Source organism: Aphelocoma coerulescens, chromosome 3, assembly GCF_041296385.1.
Source record: "Aphelocoma coerulescens isolate FSJ_1873_10779 chromosome 3, UR_Acoe_1.0, whole genome shotgun sequence".
Lineage (NCBI taxonomy): Eukaryota > Metazoa > Chordata > Aves > Passeriformes > Corvidae > Aphelocoma > Aphelocoma coerulescens.
Window position 1 is genome coordinate 17,464,910 of NC_091016.1, and position 12,526 is coordinate 17,477,435.

Consider the following 12,526-nt stretch of genomic DNA (forward strand, 5'->3'; position numbering starts at 1 on the left):
GAGTCCCTTGTATGTTTTGTGTCAAGCCCCAGCACTATTCTAGTTACATATTCTTTAAAGAATTATTGCAGCAAGTACATGTTTGACCAAAGTGAGAATTGATGTACCTGGAGCAGGAGAAAAGCTTATGCTTTCAGGGGGAATCTTCAGTTCCTGTATCTTATTTATGTTCCTTTGAAATATAAGAAAGTAATTAAAAAAACCAAAAAGTAGAAATAAAGTGTGCCAGACTTATTTCTGCTGAAAATAAGCAATTTTTTTTTTTCCTTAGAAAAAGATCATCACAGTGCACATGCAGAGCTTTTGCTTTCAGGAACAGAAGTTGTTGCCTTTTAAAGGGGACAACCAGCATTCTGGAGCTGATTGTGGATGTGTGGCAGTTAATAAAATGTTAGAGAGGCTGATACTTTAAAAGATTAATGCTTGAACAGCTAAAGGCTTCTAAGATAGGTAATTCATACTATATACCCCACAGCCAGCCTGCTGAAATCAGAGGCTGTGACCATGAGCCAGTTGCTGCTGCCTTTAGTTTCCCCACCTGAGGAATTGTGTCCTCCTCCTTACAAACAATTTCTTCCCTATGGGCACATTTCCAGAAAGCAGTAAGACTTACCTAGTAGGAAAACATGAGCCTGCAGGGTGAGGCACTTCCTAAACACCTGTAAGGAATTATTTGCTCTTGTGTTAAATCCTGTTCATTAACAAATTATTGCCACATAGAGAGATAGAAAGGATAGCTCTATAGGAAAGGCTTTATTTGGAAAATATTTGTACCAAGGTTTTTTTTCTAAAGTATGTCCCTTAGCTTTTAAGGTTAACAAAGGTTATGTGCAACTAGCAGATTCAGCTTAATTTTAAATACAGGAAAACTACCTGGATGGAGGGGGAAGGAGGGGTTCAGTTTAATATAGAAAGTTAGTGTAATGTAGAACAGCAGTGTGTCTTACTGGTAACATTTCTAATAAAAATTACCATTAAAATACCCAGAGTTAAAGCTTAAGAGGAGACAAAAGTTTAATGGTAGAGTAAACAAGTGGAATAAAAACAAGGAAGTTGTCAAGGACTACAGAAAGTTTCTACACTTAGTCTTCGAAGTACAAAATACAATAAATACATGAGGCTCTTTGTAAAAAGAGGAATCTAAAACTACATTTCTGTTATAGCACATGGTATTTTGAATACACAGAATTTCTAAGATGCTACAGCTTGTTTTAAAGTTATTGCTTAATGGATTGGTCATGTGGTTGTCGCTCTTCTGGTGCACTTCAGTTTTTTTAGCTTCTTTTAACAAACATTTTGCTTCCAGCAGTAAGCATTTGGGTGCTGTGCACATACTTTAATTTCTCCCATCTGGAAAAAGCCTTGGGATAAATTTGGACAAAGCCAAGTTACCTGTTTCATGATGATCCCTTCAATGGCAAATTCAAAAGGTTCTTGTATTTAATGCAGAGAAAAGTGAAACTCTCCTGCCATGTTTGAAGGAATCCAAGTGGGTACTTGAACATAATGGCTTGATTCGACCAAAGGCAGCAGAATTTCATTTGCTTGTAAGCATTATTTCATCTTGTACAATGCCCTCATCCATTTGCTAATGCATCAATCCTTCATTTGTTTTCAAAGCACATTCTTCATAGCTTTCAAATTACATTGTCATTGAAATAAGTCTCATGATACTGGAACCAACACAAAATGGACTCTTTTTCCCACAAGTTATCCATGATTAGTACTTCAAGAATCTGGCTTCTGTACTATTTCATGCCAAGCTTCTTTGTCTAGGTTTAATCCTCGGATACAGCTGAGGGTAAAACAGAAATGAGGTTTAAAATTTCACCACTTTAAAAGGTTATTTTTTTTAAAAGAAAAAAATAAAGGAACAGAAAACCTCTTTGGTACTACAATTCTAATGTAATCCATAGAGGCAAAAACATGCTTATAAAAAATAAATATTACATGTTATAAACTAACAATTATTAATTTAGAATGTCTGAGGCAAGCTTAAAAAAATACCAACCATGTCAGTACAAGAGGAAGGTATGGAACAGCACATAATTGAGTACTTCCAGCTCTGCCCAGATGGGTGGGCCAGGAAAAGCACATGGCTTTGTAAGTCAAGAGACTTCTGCGTTCAGTGAACAGTGGGATTGTTCCCTGTTTCATAAATGGGAGCAGAGAGGTGTTAAAGTCTGGTTTGCTTTCTCTCAGTGCCTATCAGCTTTTACATCTGTGTAGCTTTGGGCAAGCTGGAAAATCTGTGGGCAATCTGTGTGCAGAAGGACCATGCAAGTGGAGGAGCTGTGCCTTAGGGTGGGTGGCCCGTTCCATCACGAACCTGCCCAGCAGTAAATTGGGACCTGCCAGCCTGTGCCCCCTGGGCCCTGTGCTGCTCACACACCCTGGCCACACACACAGGGGTGCAGGGCACAACTGACAGGACACAGCTTGGGTCAGCACACAGCAGGGACAAGATGCCTGGGAAGCTGCTGGCTCCCACTTGGAAGGACTTGGGGAACAGCTACTGTTCTGAAAAGCACAGCCACTGGCATATGAAAATAGGATACATTTGATACAGTTAGGAGAGATGAGTCCTCCATGCTCTAAATGGCAATGCACATCTAGATCACAGCTTGGGTTTCCTCATCTAAAGCTCTCCTTTAAGGTGCCCCCTTCTCTCTTCAACCAGACTCTGGCTTTCTTCTTTTCTCAATGAGTAAGACAAGGCTAACAACTCCACCACAAGGTCTGTCTCAGCCTGCTGTGGTTTCACCACTGTTAGAGGTGAAGTCAGGCAGTTACAGTATAACACCTGACAGTGTTCAAAAGACTCCCTTTGACAGTATTATCTTACTGGCTTAGGGAGCTAGGGAGTCCTAACAAGGGTAGAGCACTGATACAGATAATTTAATCCTTGTTTTTATTCAGTACACCTGAGTGCAAAAGGATAAAGCAACTATGATGAAGACTTAAGAATATATTAATCTACCAAATATTTTCCTCTTTGGTGAACATCATAGCCTAGAATTCAGCTGCTATATTAAGAGGCTGGTAGTTGCTTTGGAGAATCACCACAGGATACTTCAGTGGCAGCACCAAAACAACTGAGCAGACCCCGGAGAGTCACAGTTAATAAATACTGTGTAGTTTTACCCAAAGATTCTGTTGGGATTCTTTTGTGCTTACAAGGGTAAGTTGTGATCCCCAGTTTAAGCTGTGCTCAGGCTGAAAGCACAAGCTTATGAACAAACAGCACATGCACAATTCACCCTGGGGCAGGCAAAACCCAAAAAGCTGCCATTTTGACATTACTGTGCAGGGCTGATGGCTGCTCTCAATTTAGAAATGTTTACTTTGGAGAGGAAAAGACTGAGCAGAAATACTATGGTAGGGAGGATTTTACAGTACATGGTGTGTAGGCCTGACCTGGAAATGATACAGAAATTAAAACTGATTTTGCATTAGAGTTGCTCTGCAAAATCCAACCAGTTTAGGAGTAATGAGGAAGGAGGAAGGAGGTTCAGCCTCTTTCAAGCATCATACATCAATCAGCTAAAATTCACAGTGGTCAATCTTGGAGAACCTCTTATCTCCAGCACCAGGGCAACTAGAATTATAGAAACAAGCTTAATGGAATTTTTATGTGTGTCCATCTGCCATAGTTTTCCAGCAACTCAGCGATGAGGAGAAATACAGAGACATAATTGAAAGTATCTTATTTGTACACAGTTGTTCTTAATAAAAGAGGCAGTACAAAAGGTGATGAGAGAAGGGGAGGCCATCATGTAAAGCCTTGGACATATGGTTAAATGTTACTTTAAAAGGACAGGAGAAAATAAAGATCTGCCTTTACTGAGCAATGTAATCTGTCTTCCAACCCTAGAAAAAAGATAACCTAGATTTTTGCAGTGTTTATCTCCTTGGATCAAAAAGTGCCCTGTGCACACAGGAAAGGACTCATGACACACTCTTCATGCAGTTTTCAGTTCTGAGGGCCCTTTGTGCCAGTTCATCACTTTGTGAAACAGGGAAAGCTAGTTTTGTTCTCAATCATAGAATATCCTGAGTTGAAAGGGACCCCTCAAGGGGTCATTGAGTCCAGCTCCGGGCCCCTACTCAGGACAGCCCCAAAATCACACCGTGTGCCTGAGAACATGCTCAACAAAACGTTACTCACACTTCATGTTTGGATCAAAGGGGTTTTTCTCTCTAAGATGGTGAGACGAGGTTGGTATTAGAGCCTGCAGTATATAGCAGGCTGGTGATACACGTTGTTCTTTTGTGCACCCATTAATCTGTGTTAAGTACCTAAAAACAGAGGGTGTTAACCCACTCTGCCAAGGTATTCAACTCCCTAAACAAAGATGGAGAATGTCAACTCCTTCCTCTTGACTTTTAAAGCTGCACCTGAGTGCAAGAGATGCAATGAGAACACAATGCTGTGTACACTCCCCATCCTAGGGTGGGGTTTCTTTGGTGCTGGCAGTAGGCAGGACTCACCCCTAGCAGGTTTCGGGGCACGTAGCCTTCCTTGTCGTTCAGCCGTGCCCACCACCACTCAATCTCCTCCTCATCCTCCCGGCGCAGGATTGTCATGCAGTCTCCTTCCTTCATGGACAGCTCGTCATCATTCTGAGCCTCATAATCCCAGAGTCCATAAATCACTCCTTTGTTCATTATCCCCATCTTCTCCTGCACTCCTGCAAGTTTGAAAACACAAAGCAGCTAAATTGAAAAGAAAATAAATAAATAGAAAGGACAACAGGAGGGAAGACTCCTTTATTCTTACTGGAGGACAGGCCAGGAAAAAACCCCAAGCAATTCCTACCTGCTTGGCACCTTGTTGCCTGGTCAGAGGTGGCCCTGGAAGAAGTGGCTTTGTGAAGTTACTTACAGAAGACAGATTCCTTCCTTACACATGCTCAAAAAATATGAGGCAAATGGGGAAAGCAGCACTGATTGATAAAAGGTTATATTTTTGTGTTCACGCTTTCTAGACCTAAGTGATGGTCAAAAACCATTTTCTGTACTCTTAGTCCAATGGTTATCTCTTTCTGTCACAGGGAGATAGCAATACCTGCTTAGGTTGACCACCACTGTCATTTTGATGCTTGTGGTGTCATTTGCCACCTGGGTCATTTTATTTCAGAACTTCAAAGCAAGTTGCATCTCAGACCTGTACCTGAAAGATTTGCCTGCTACTCTGCAGCTGCTTTTGGTTAATCAAGCACTTATCTCAGCAGTTCTTAATTTCTAACACTATTTTTTTTTTGTTTGTTTTGTTTTAAACACTGCCTTCAGAAACACAATTCTTTTAAATTATTTTTGGACCAAGGTATTTTGGAGTACACACATATACCCTGCAGTGTTATTTAGAACTTGCTCATTTTACAGCTGTAGCCAGAGATTATACTTTTCTTTCTCTACACACTCCTCAGCCTCTAAGGACAAAACTGGAAAAGGTAGCTTTGTTTGTAACACCAGTTGATTTTCTCTTAGGTAATCATTTTAAAATACTGAATCCTACTGGGGTTTCATTGTTTGGTTTTGGTATTTTCAGGAGCAAAGATCCTGGAAGTTTTATGCATCATAAAACTTGTCCTTTCCCTTTCCATCACCTACCTATTACAGCATTCTGCATAGGATTACCACCTACATCTGCTAAAGGAAGCACCTGCTCAAATCAAGTCCTCTACCTCTGCACACCAGCTCAGCACATAAAATTAAATTATTTCCAGTGCACGATAAGCTCTGCTCAGAGAAACTCTTCCCTTGCTTTGCATTTGGTATAATTGGAGGTTTGGCCAGAGCTGTGCTCTGCACCCATGTGGAAGGGAAGATGGAGCACTGAGCATCAGAGCAGACAAAGATGATCTACACAGGGCATCTGGTCTCCTAAAGGGGTGTTAATAGTCACACCAGGGTAGTGGGGCAAACACACTCAGAGACAGCACAGGCATTACATTTAAGAAAGTGAAAAATTCCATACTTGAGCAGCATCAGACCTGTCATTTAGTCAGTGATAAAGGATGATTGGTTTTATTTAAACCTACCTGTACCTCTTACTTGATACTAGACATCATTTGCAAGAAAAAAGATTAAGTGAATCAATGAATTACATCAGGGTTTATCAGCTTAGTAATGAGTTTAGAGGGCCAGGTTTTAGTGCAGTTCTGGAAACAGATACACATTCCCAAACCTCTTTTACAGAAGCAGTTTTAGGCAGGGAATAATTTCTTACAGTAACTATAGGCAACCAGAACCAGTCTTAGCAGTATTATTAATTTCTAATGGAACAATATGGAACTTTGATAGCTGAACAGCCAATATAGCAAGAGATAGATAGTTTCAGTGGTTTCAATCTGGAAAAACTGGCAATAGGCCAAAGCCTTCCAGTCCTTTCAGGACCCATCAAAAAGTATCTCATAACACAAAAAAGATCCCAAACTCAACATACAGAGTAGCAAGTCAGATCATGAAATGGCAGGTCATAAAAAACCCCCACAAACAAAAAGAATGTATTTCCTTCATGCTGTATATACTGAGACCATGGACCTCCTTTCCACAGGATGTTGTGGGCAGTTTACCTGAATTTAAGGATTAGACAAATTCCTGAAAGAAAAACCTCAAGAGCTGATCAACACAAAGATACCATCTCTTAACTCATATCTGAGCTAAAACCAGTTTAAAATATTAGACAAGTGTTATTATTTTTTATCTAGTCCTGCAGTTTTCCTTGGGTATTTGGTCTTGATGACCTCCCTTGGAGTCTGGACACAAAACCAAATGGAATTTTGCTTAGCCTACAAATTTTGATGCCAGTTATAAAGGCTTCCTCCCTTTCTAGTGAAAACTACCTATTTGGCACCAAGAGACCCAGCTTTCAAGCTTAGTGAGGACAGCTGGACAGACTGTTTTGAAATCTGCTGGCTGAGCAGCTTAGAGAAACTCAGATCTCGCCTGTGCCACAAAAGCAGCAAGGCAGTTTTACAGCTTTTTCTGCTGTGTTACATTGCTGTTACTCTAACCTCTTGCAGAGGGATGACACACCAGCTGGTAGGTGCCATGGGGACACGAGCTACATACAAAACAGAGAAAAGTAACTTAAAACCTCATTACACACAAAGCATACAGTAAAGTAATGTAAAACCTCATTGACTAATACTCATCACACCCTAGGGGGAATTAGTTTTCTCCATTAAAAGACAGTATCTCTGTAGCCTTACTATTTGAATAAAATCTAAATGTAATATGGGATTTCTTTTTAAATGCAAGTGAAGAAAAAAGTCAGGAAGGTAAAGTCAAATTCAGTGCTTAATAATATGCAGTAAGGCAGGAACTTGGCAATACCTTTTTTGGTTCTAAGGTGCACATTAGTAAATACTCCTCATTTAAAGACACCAGGTAACAGCTATGAACTGCCTACTGACATATCCATACTACTTTTGTTTTTATGTAAAAAGTTCTTACGTGGCAAGATTCACCTAACTGGTGAATCTGTCAATGCACATGCTTCACTCAAAGCTTTTAATGTAGGGAAACCTTTTGTTACTCAGATCTCCTCCACAGGGTGAATATTACAAAGTTAATCTCGATGGAACTCATTCTGTGACAGCAAGCTGGCAAAAACCTCCCTCTTTCCAAGAGGGACCTGTGGCACAGGCACATAACCTGAGTGTGCAATTTACCCCTCCACATGCACAAATGAACTGAGGGGTGGCAGGGGCACCCCAGGCATGCTCCAGGACTCAAGGCTGACACTCACCATACAAGAACTGGGAGCACTGCGTGTAGCCTTCCTCCATCTCCTCGCACTTGTCCGCAGCCGTCTGCATGTCGCTGTAGGTCATGGCAAAGACGGCCGCCCCCGACTCCACCAGGAACTTGCACACCTGCACGTTATTGCAGGATGCTGCACAGTGCAAAGGGGTCCTGCAAGGCAAGGACAGAAGGATGGCACTTCCCTCCCACTGCCCATGGAGCGCTCACAGAGCCCTGGGAGCGAACGGGCAATCGGCCCTGCCCTGCTGCAGGCTTCCCAGCACAGCACTTAACCCAGCATGTCAATCGCTTTCCACAGATAACAGGAGCTACAGCAAGGGCTGCTTGAGCCCTAAAGCTAGGTTTCCATACAGATCTCCAGCTATTCTACCTTTTTTTAATCTGTTAACATTTTAGGAAGATTCATTAAGGCACTAAAAATTTAAAAAATTAATATTAAAAAACCAACGCAAATCTGACAGCATGCCTTGTACAATCTAGATAATTACTTCAAGATTTGACTTCATGACAAGTGCAGGTAATTGGAATAACCCCTGAGGCTGAGGGACCACAAACATCTTTATTCAGTCTTAGGCCTCAAGCCCTTCTGTTATAGGCAGAAATAATAGTAAAATCACGACCCCCCTGCACCAGCCTTTCGTAAATAATCTCACTAGTTATTTGTAAAAAAGGATTTGTAACCCATTATCAGTTGTAAACCTAGTTTGTACATTGTGGTTTTCCACTTCATTTTGGTTTAAAGTTGTCTGATTATTGGACAAAACTGGAGAGAGTTTGCAGGGCTAGATACTGCCCAGAGCGCAGGTAAGTTACAGGCTCACAGAGGACATTGGGAATTTCAGCATAAGGCTCATTCATTATAGCCTGTCTTCAATATCCCAAAGAAACAGAGCAATTTCCTGACAACTGTGTCCATCCCACAATGTTTTTTTCATACAGGGAATATTGCTATAATTTCCCTATTCTCCCCTCTGCACAGTCCCATGTGATGCCCCACAGAGAACTACTGTTGCTCTGCTTTGGAAAGAAAACTCATTGCCAGCTCCACAGGAGCAAAGCAAGGGACATTCTGAGGGACCTGCAGCTCCCAAGCCAGGGCCCTTGTGGAGAACATCCATAAGGAGCCACTTCATGGAACCTTTACCATCCATCACTGTCTGCAGCGTTCACATTCACCCCAAACTGCACCAGGAACTTCACAATTTCCGTGTGCCCAGCACACACAGCGTTGTGCAGCGCAGTGATTCCTTCATCATTGGGCATGCTAGGATCTTCCACCTGGCCAGCCAGAAAGGAACCAGTCACATTCAGGTGAAACACTCTGGAATAAACACCTCTTCTCATATAAGAATCAGTTGTCTTATTCTGAAATATGGATCTGTGACATATTTCTAGGAAGGACATGAGCAAGAGGCAGAAGAGTACAACCACCACCAATTTTTCAACAAGACTTACATTTAAGCTTGCAGTCTCCCTTTAACAGTGTGGTTCAGAGAAAAAGGATCTTGAAAACTTACTAGAAGTATTTGTCACAAATTTCTGATATATGTCTGTTTAACTGTGAGCAAAGTTCACACGGATTTTGCTTATCAAATTATCTAATAACATGCCAGACAAGGAATGAAACACTACATTAAAAAAATGAGAACAAGTTGCTTTGCAAATTTATAGTCTTGATGCTAAAAGTCCACTGCGGATTTGACACACTTCAAATCAGCCTCCAAGTATGATCACTTAGAACCTGTCAGGATTTATCTCTTCAAGAACATATCTAGGGTCTGCACTAGTCCCGGAAAGCTACAACTTCCCAGTTTCAACTGGGACTGAAATTCTTTGTCTTACAAATTAGCATTTGTACCTCATAAATTATTCTCTGCACGAGGTCAAACTCCCCCTCCAAAGATGAATCCAGAAGCAATGCCAGGGGATTGAATTTCACTCTCATTCCATGCCCAATCCTCTCTGAGCCAGTCTTACGCAAGTTCGTCCTCTTCCCCTGTGAAAAGGTAACACAAGTTACAGGCACTTTTTTTCCTGGAAGAACAATAATATAAAATTGCTTATTTGGCAATGACAGCAGAAACGATCAAAGCAGTGTTTAATATGAAATTTACACCATCTTTACCAATTCCCAAACACATTATGAATATATTAGGTGAGGCACGTTACAGAAGATCTCTGCCTTTATCTCTGGACAAGGTCACTATTCAACTCTATACAGAAGTTACCTTGATCAAACATTACCAGAATAGTGAAACTACCAAATCCCTGAAGGTCAGGGAAAGATGCATTTTTTTTTCTTGTTGTTTGGATGATTTTTAGCATTAACTCTCACAGCAGTTACACCAACCAAGCAGCACACTCCACAGAGTACACTACTTCAAGTGCTGATGTTAAAGTGCCTAACGTTTTTGTAAGTACAGCAGAGGATAGCAGGAGCAAACAGTGATGGAAAACAGTTTTGGAAAGAATATAGAACCAAGTGTAGAATTACTTTAGATGCTCCCATGGATACTGGAAACCAAATATTTCTATAGCTGAGTTTGTACCTTTTCCTTTAGGGAACATGCTCGCATTAGCTCAGCACTCGCCCAGCTGGCTGGGCAGCAGCAATAGGACTATTCACGAGGGTATGTAAATTTCTGACAGATGTCCAGGAAAAGATGAATAGAATTAACTCATATTCTGCAAGAGCAGGCATGTGGAGATAAGATATGTAAGTAGAGATTCCCATGAAATACTCTTCTGCCTGTAATTTGTACATAGTATCAAAAGTAGGGGCTTTTTCAAGAGTGAGCCTGGCAGCACAACCCACAGATTTAAATATGAAATCAAGAAGTTAGGCTGGTTTCTTCTCATCATTGCAGAGTTATTACAAAACCAAGCAGAAATGAGTTCTTACAGTTCAGGAAATCCTACCACTCAAGTTTCCTTGTAAAAGGGAGCAAGAACAAAATCTTTAAAGCATGAACACATGAAATGTCTACTCCATGCACAAATTACAAGGTTAAAAAGCATATTTAAAGCTTTTAACTCCTCTGCACTGAAGTGATAGAGGAAAAAAAACACTTTCATGTATCAAGTTATCAAAAGTGTACTCATGATAGGTTTCTAAAGAAAGATTTTGAGAAACCAAAAACATTAAGCATTTTTGTTCTACAACAGTGTAATAACATCATACACGGATACAAATTTGCAAAATAAAATGGTAAAAATGCTGCCTCTTCCTAGCCCCAAGAGACTCCATTTTTATACAACTTGAGAGTAAACTGATGTTGAGTCAGGTTCCAAAGAAATTCAGAAAACATTCAGTAGAAGAAATACAAACAGTTCATGTTTACAAATGAGTTTTTAAGGCAAAAAACTAAGTCTGTTCCTCCATATTTTTCAAGCAAGACGCTTTCAGATAAGCAAATGCAATCCAGGATTAAGAAAATTCATTTCCAGCTCACATTAGCAATAGTGGAAAAGGCTTGTGAAATCTGTATCCCTATCTGCATCTTTAATTTCTCTTAAAAAGGAAGTAAAATCTGGGTGTAGGCAGACTTCTATAAGGAACATTCTTTACAGCTCTGAAGAGTTTTACTATTTGTGTATTCCATTTGAAACTTTTCATTATGTCATTAATTCTAGGAACAAGAGAGACTTTTCATTACTGCCATGCAGTCTGGAGATGAGAGCATCACACAAGTAGAACAGATACCCACAGAGACTTTTAGACTGTGGGACTGTTCTCCCACATCTGCTTGAGCTCTACAACACAATGCATAGGGTTTACAGCAGCACTTGAGAGGATTTATTGACAGGGCACCCCAACTGTAAGCTAACAAATACTTACAGGAGGCAAGGAAAACTGTCCAGTAACTTCAGGAGGCCTCATATTGAACGAGTCCTCTCCCAAACTCTCTGGTTCCCCTGATGGATAGGGAGGTGGTGGGTAGGGAGGATACTCTTCCATGTACACCTCCAGTGGCAGTGGAGCTTCTAGGTTTGGTTCTTCTGCTTTGGGCTGCGTGAGTTCATCACTGTCTGATACAGCCTCAGGTACAGTGTCCAAAGGTGCAGGGGGAAGAGCAGCTTCGCTCTGCTCTGCTGCTGTGCTTTCTGTCTCCTCAGCAATAGCTGGTTCTGGCATGGAAGCAGCTGTTTCTTTTTCTGATTCTGTGCTTAGATAAGGATTTGGGATTTCCACCGGGCTCTCAGGACTGGCAGCTGATGCTGTCTGTTTGGAGGGATGAGATGGAGCAGAGATAGTCTCCATTGCAGCCAGAGTGGTCCTCTGATACAACAGCTTCTGAATGTTGGGGCCATTAGGCCCCTCTGGCTCAGTAATAGAGCTGCGTTTCTTCAGCGGTCTGGGCGCATTGGACAGCTTCTTCCGTAGCGCCTCCAGGTCGGCGTCGCTCTGGTTGCGGTAGGGGTTGGATAGGAAAGGCAGCAGTTTGGTCGGGCTCAGGGGACGGGGTATCCGCTCTGCTTCATGGTTCTCGTGAGCAGAGGCTGCTGTTTCCATCTCAGGCTCTGGACTGCCTGGCTTGCCCTGCAGGTTGGAGTAGATGTTCTCCGACTGCGGCAGCTGATTCTGTACCGCAGCTCCTGCCATCACGGGCTTGCCGTACACTGGGGAGCAGTTCAGAGAGGGGTGGGGGGGGAAACAAGGTTGAATATTTGATCAACAAGAAAACAACAACAAAGAAGAAAGGTGAATCAGGCTGTGTATTCTTTATGTAGGCTAAAGAAGCAGAATACAAAA

General features: G+C 41.5%; 1 protein-coding gene across 1 annotated transcript in view; it reads right to left on the minus strand.

The window, feature by feature from the left end:
- Nucleotides 1-734: 734 nt before the first annotated feature.
- TP53BP2 (tumor protein p53 binding protein 2) overlaps nt 735-12,526 on the minus strand; it is a 52,513-nt gene continuing 40,721 nt past the window's right edge. The window contains exons 13-18 of the mRNA XM_069009249.1: nt 11,612-12,393; nt 9,632-9,769; nt 8,918-9,051; nt 7,757-7,923; nt 4,492-4,691; nt 735-1,795 (exon numbers count right to left, since the gene is read on the minus strand). Coding sequence (XP_068865350.1) covers nt 1,754-1,795; nt 4,492-4,691; nt 7,757-7,923; nt 8,918-9,051; nt 9,632-9,769; nt 11,612-12,393 — 1,463 coding nt within the window. The 3' untranslated portion in view covers nt 735-1,753. The remainder of the gene's footprint in view (nt 1,796-4,491; nt 4,692-7,756; nt 7,924-8,917; nt 9,052-9,631; nt 9,770-11,611; nt 12,394-12,526) is intronic.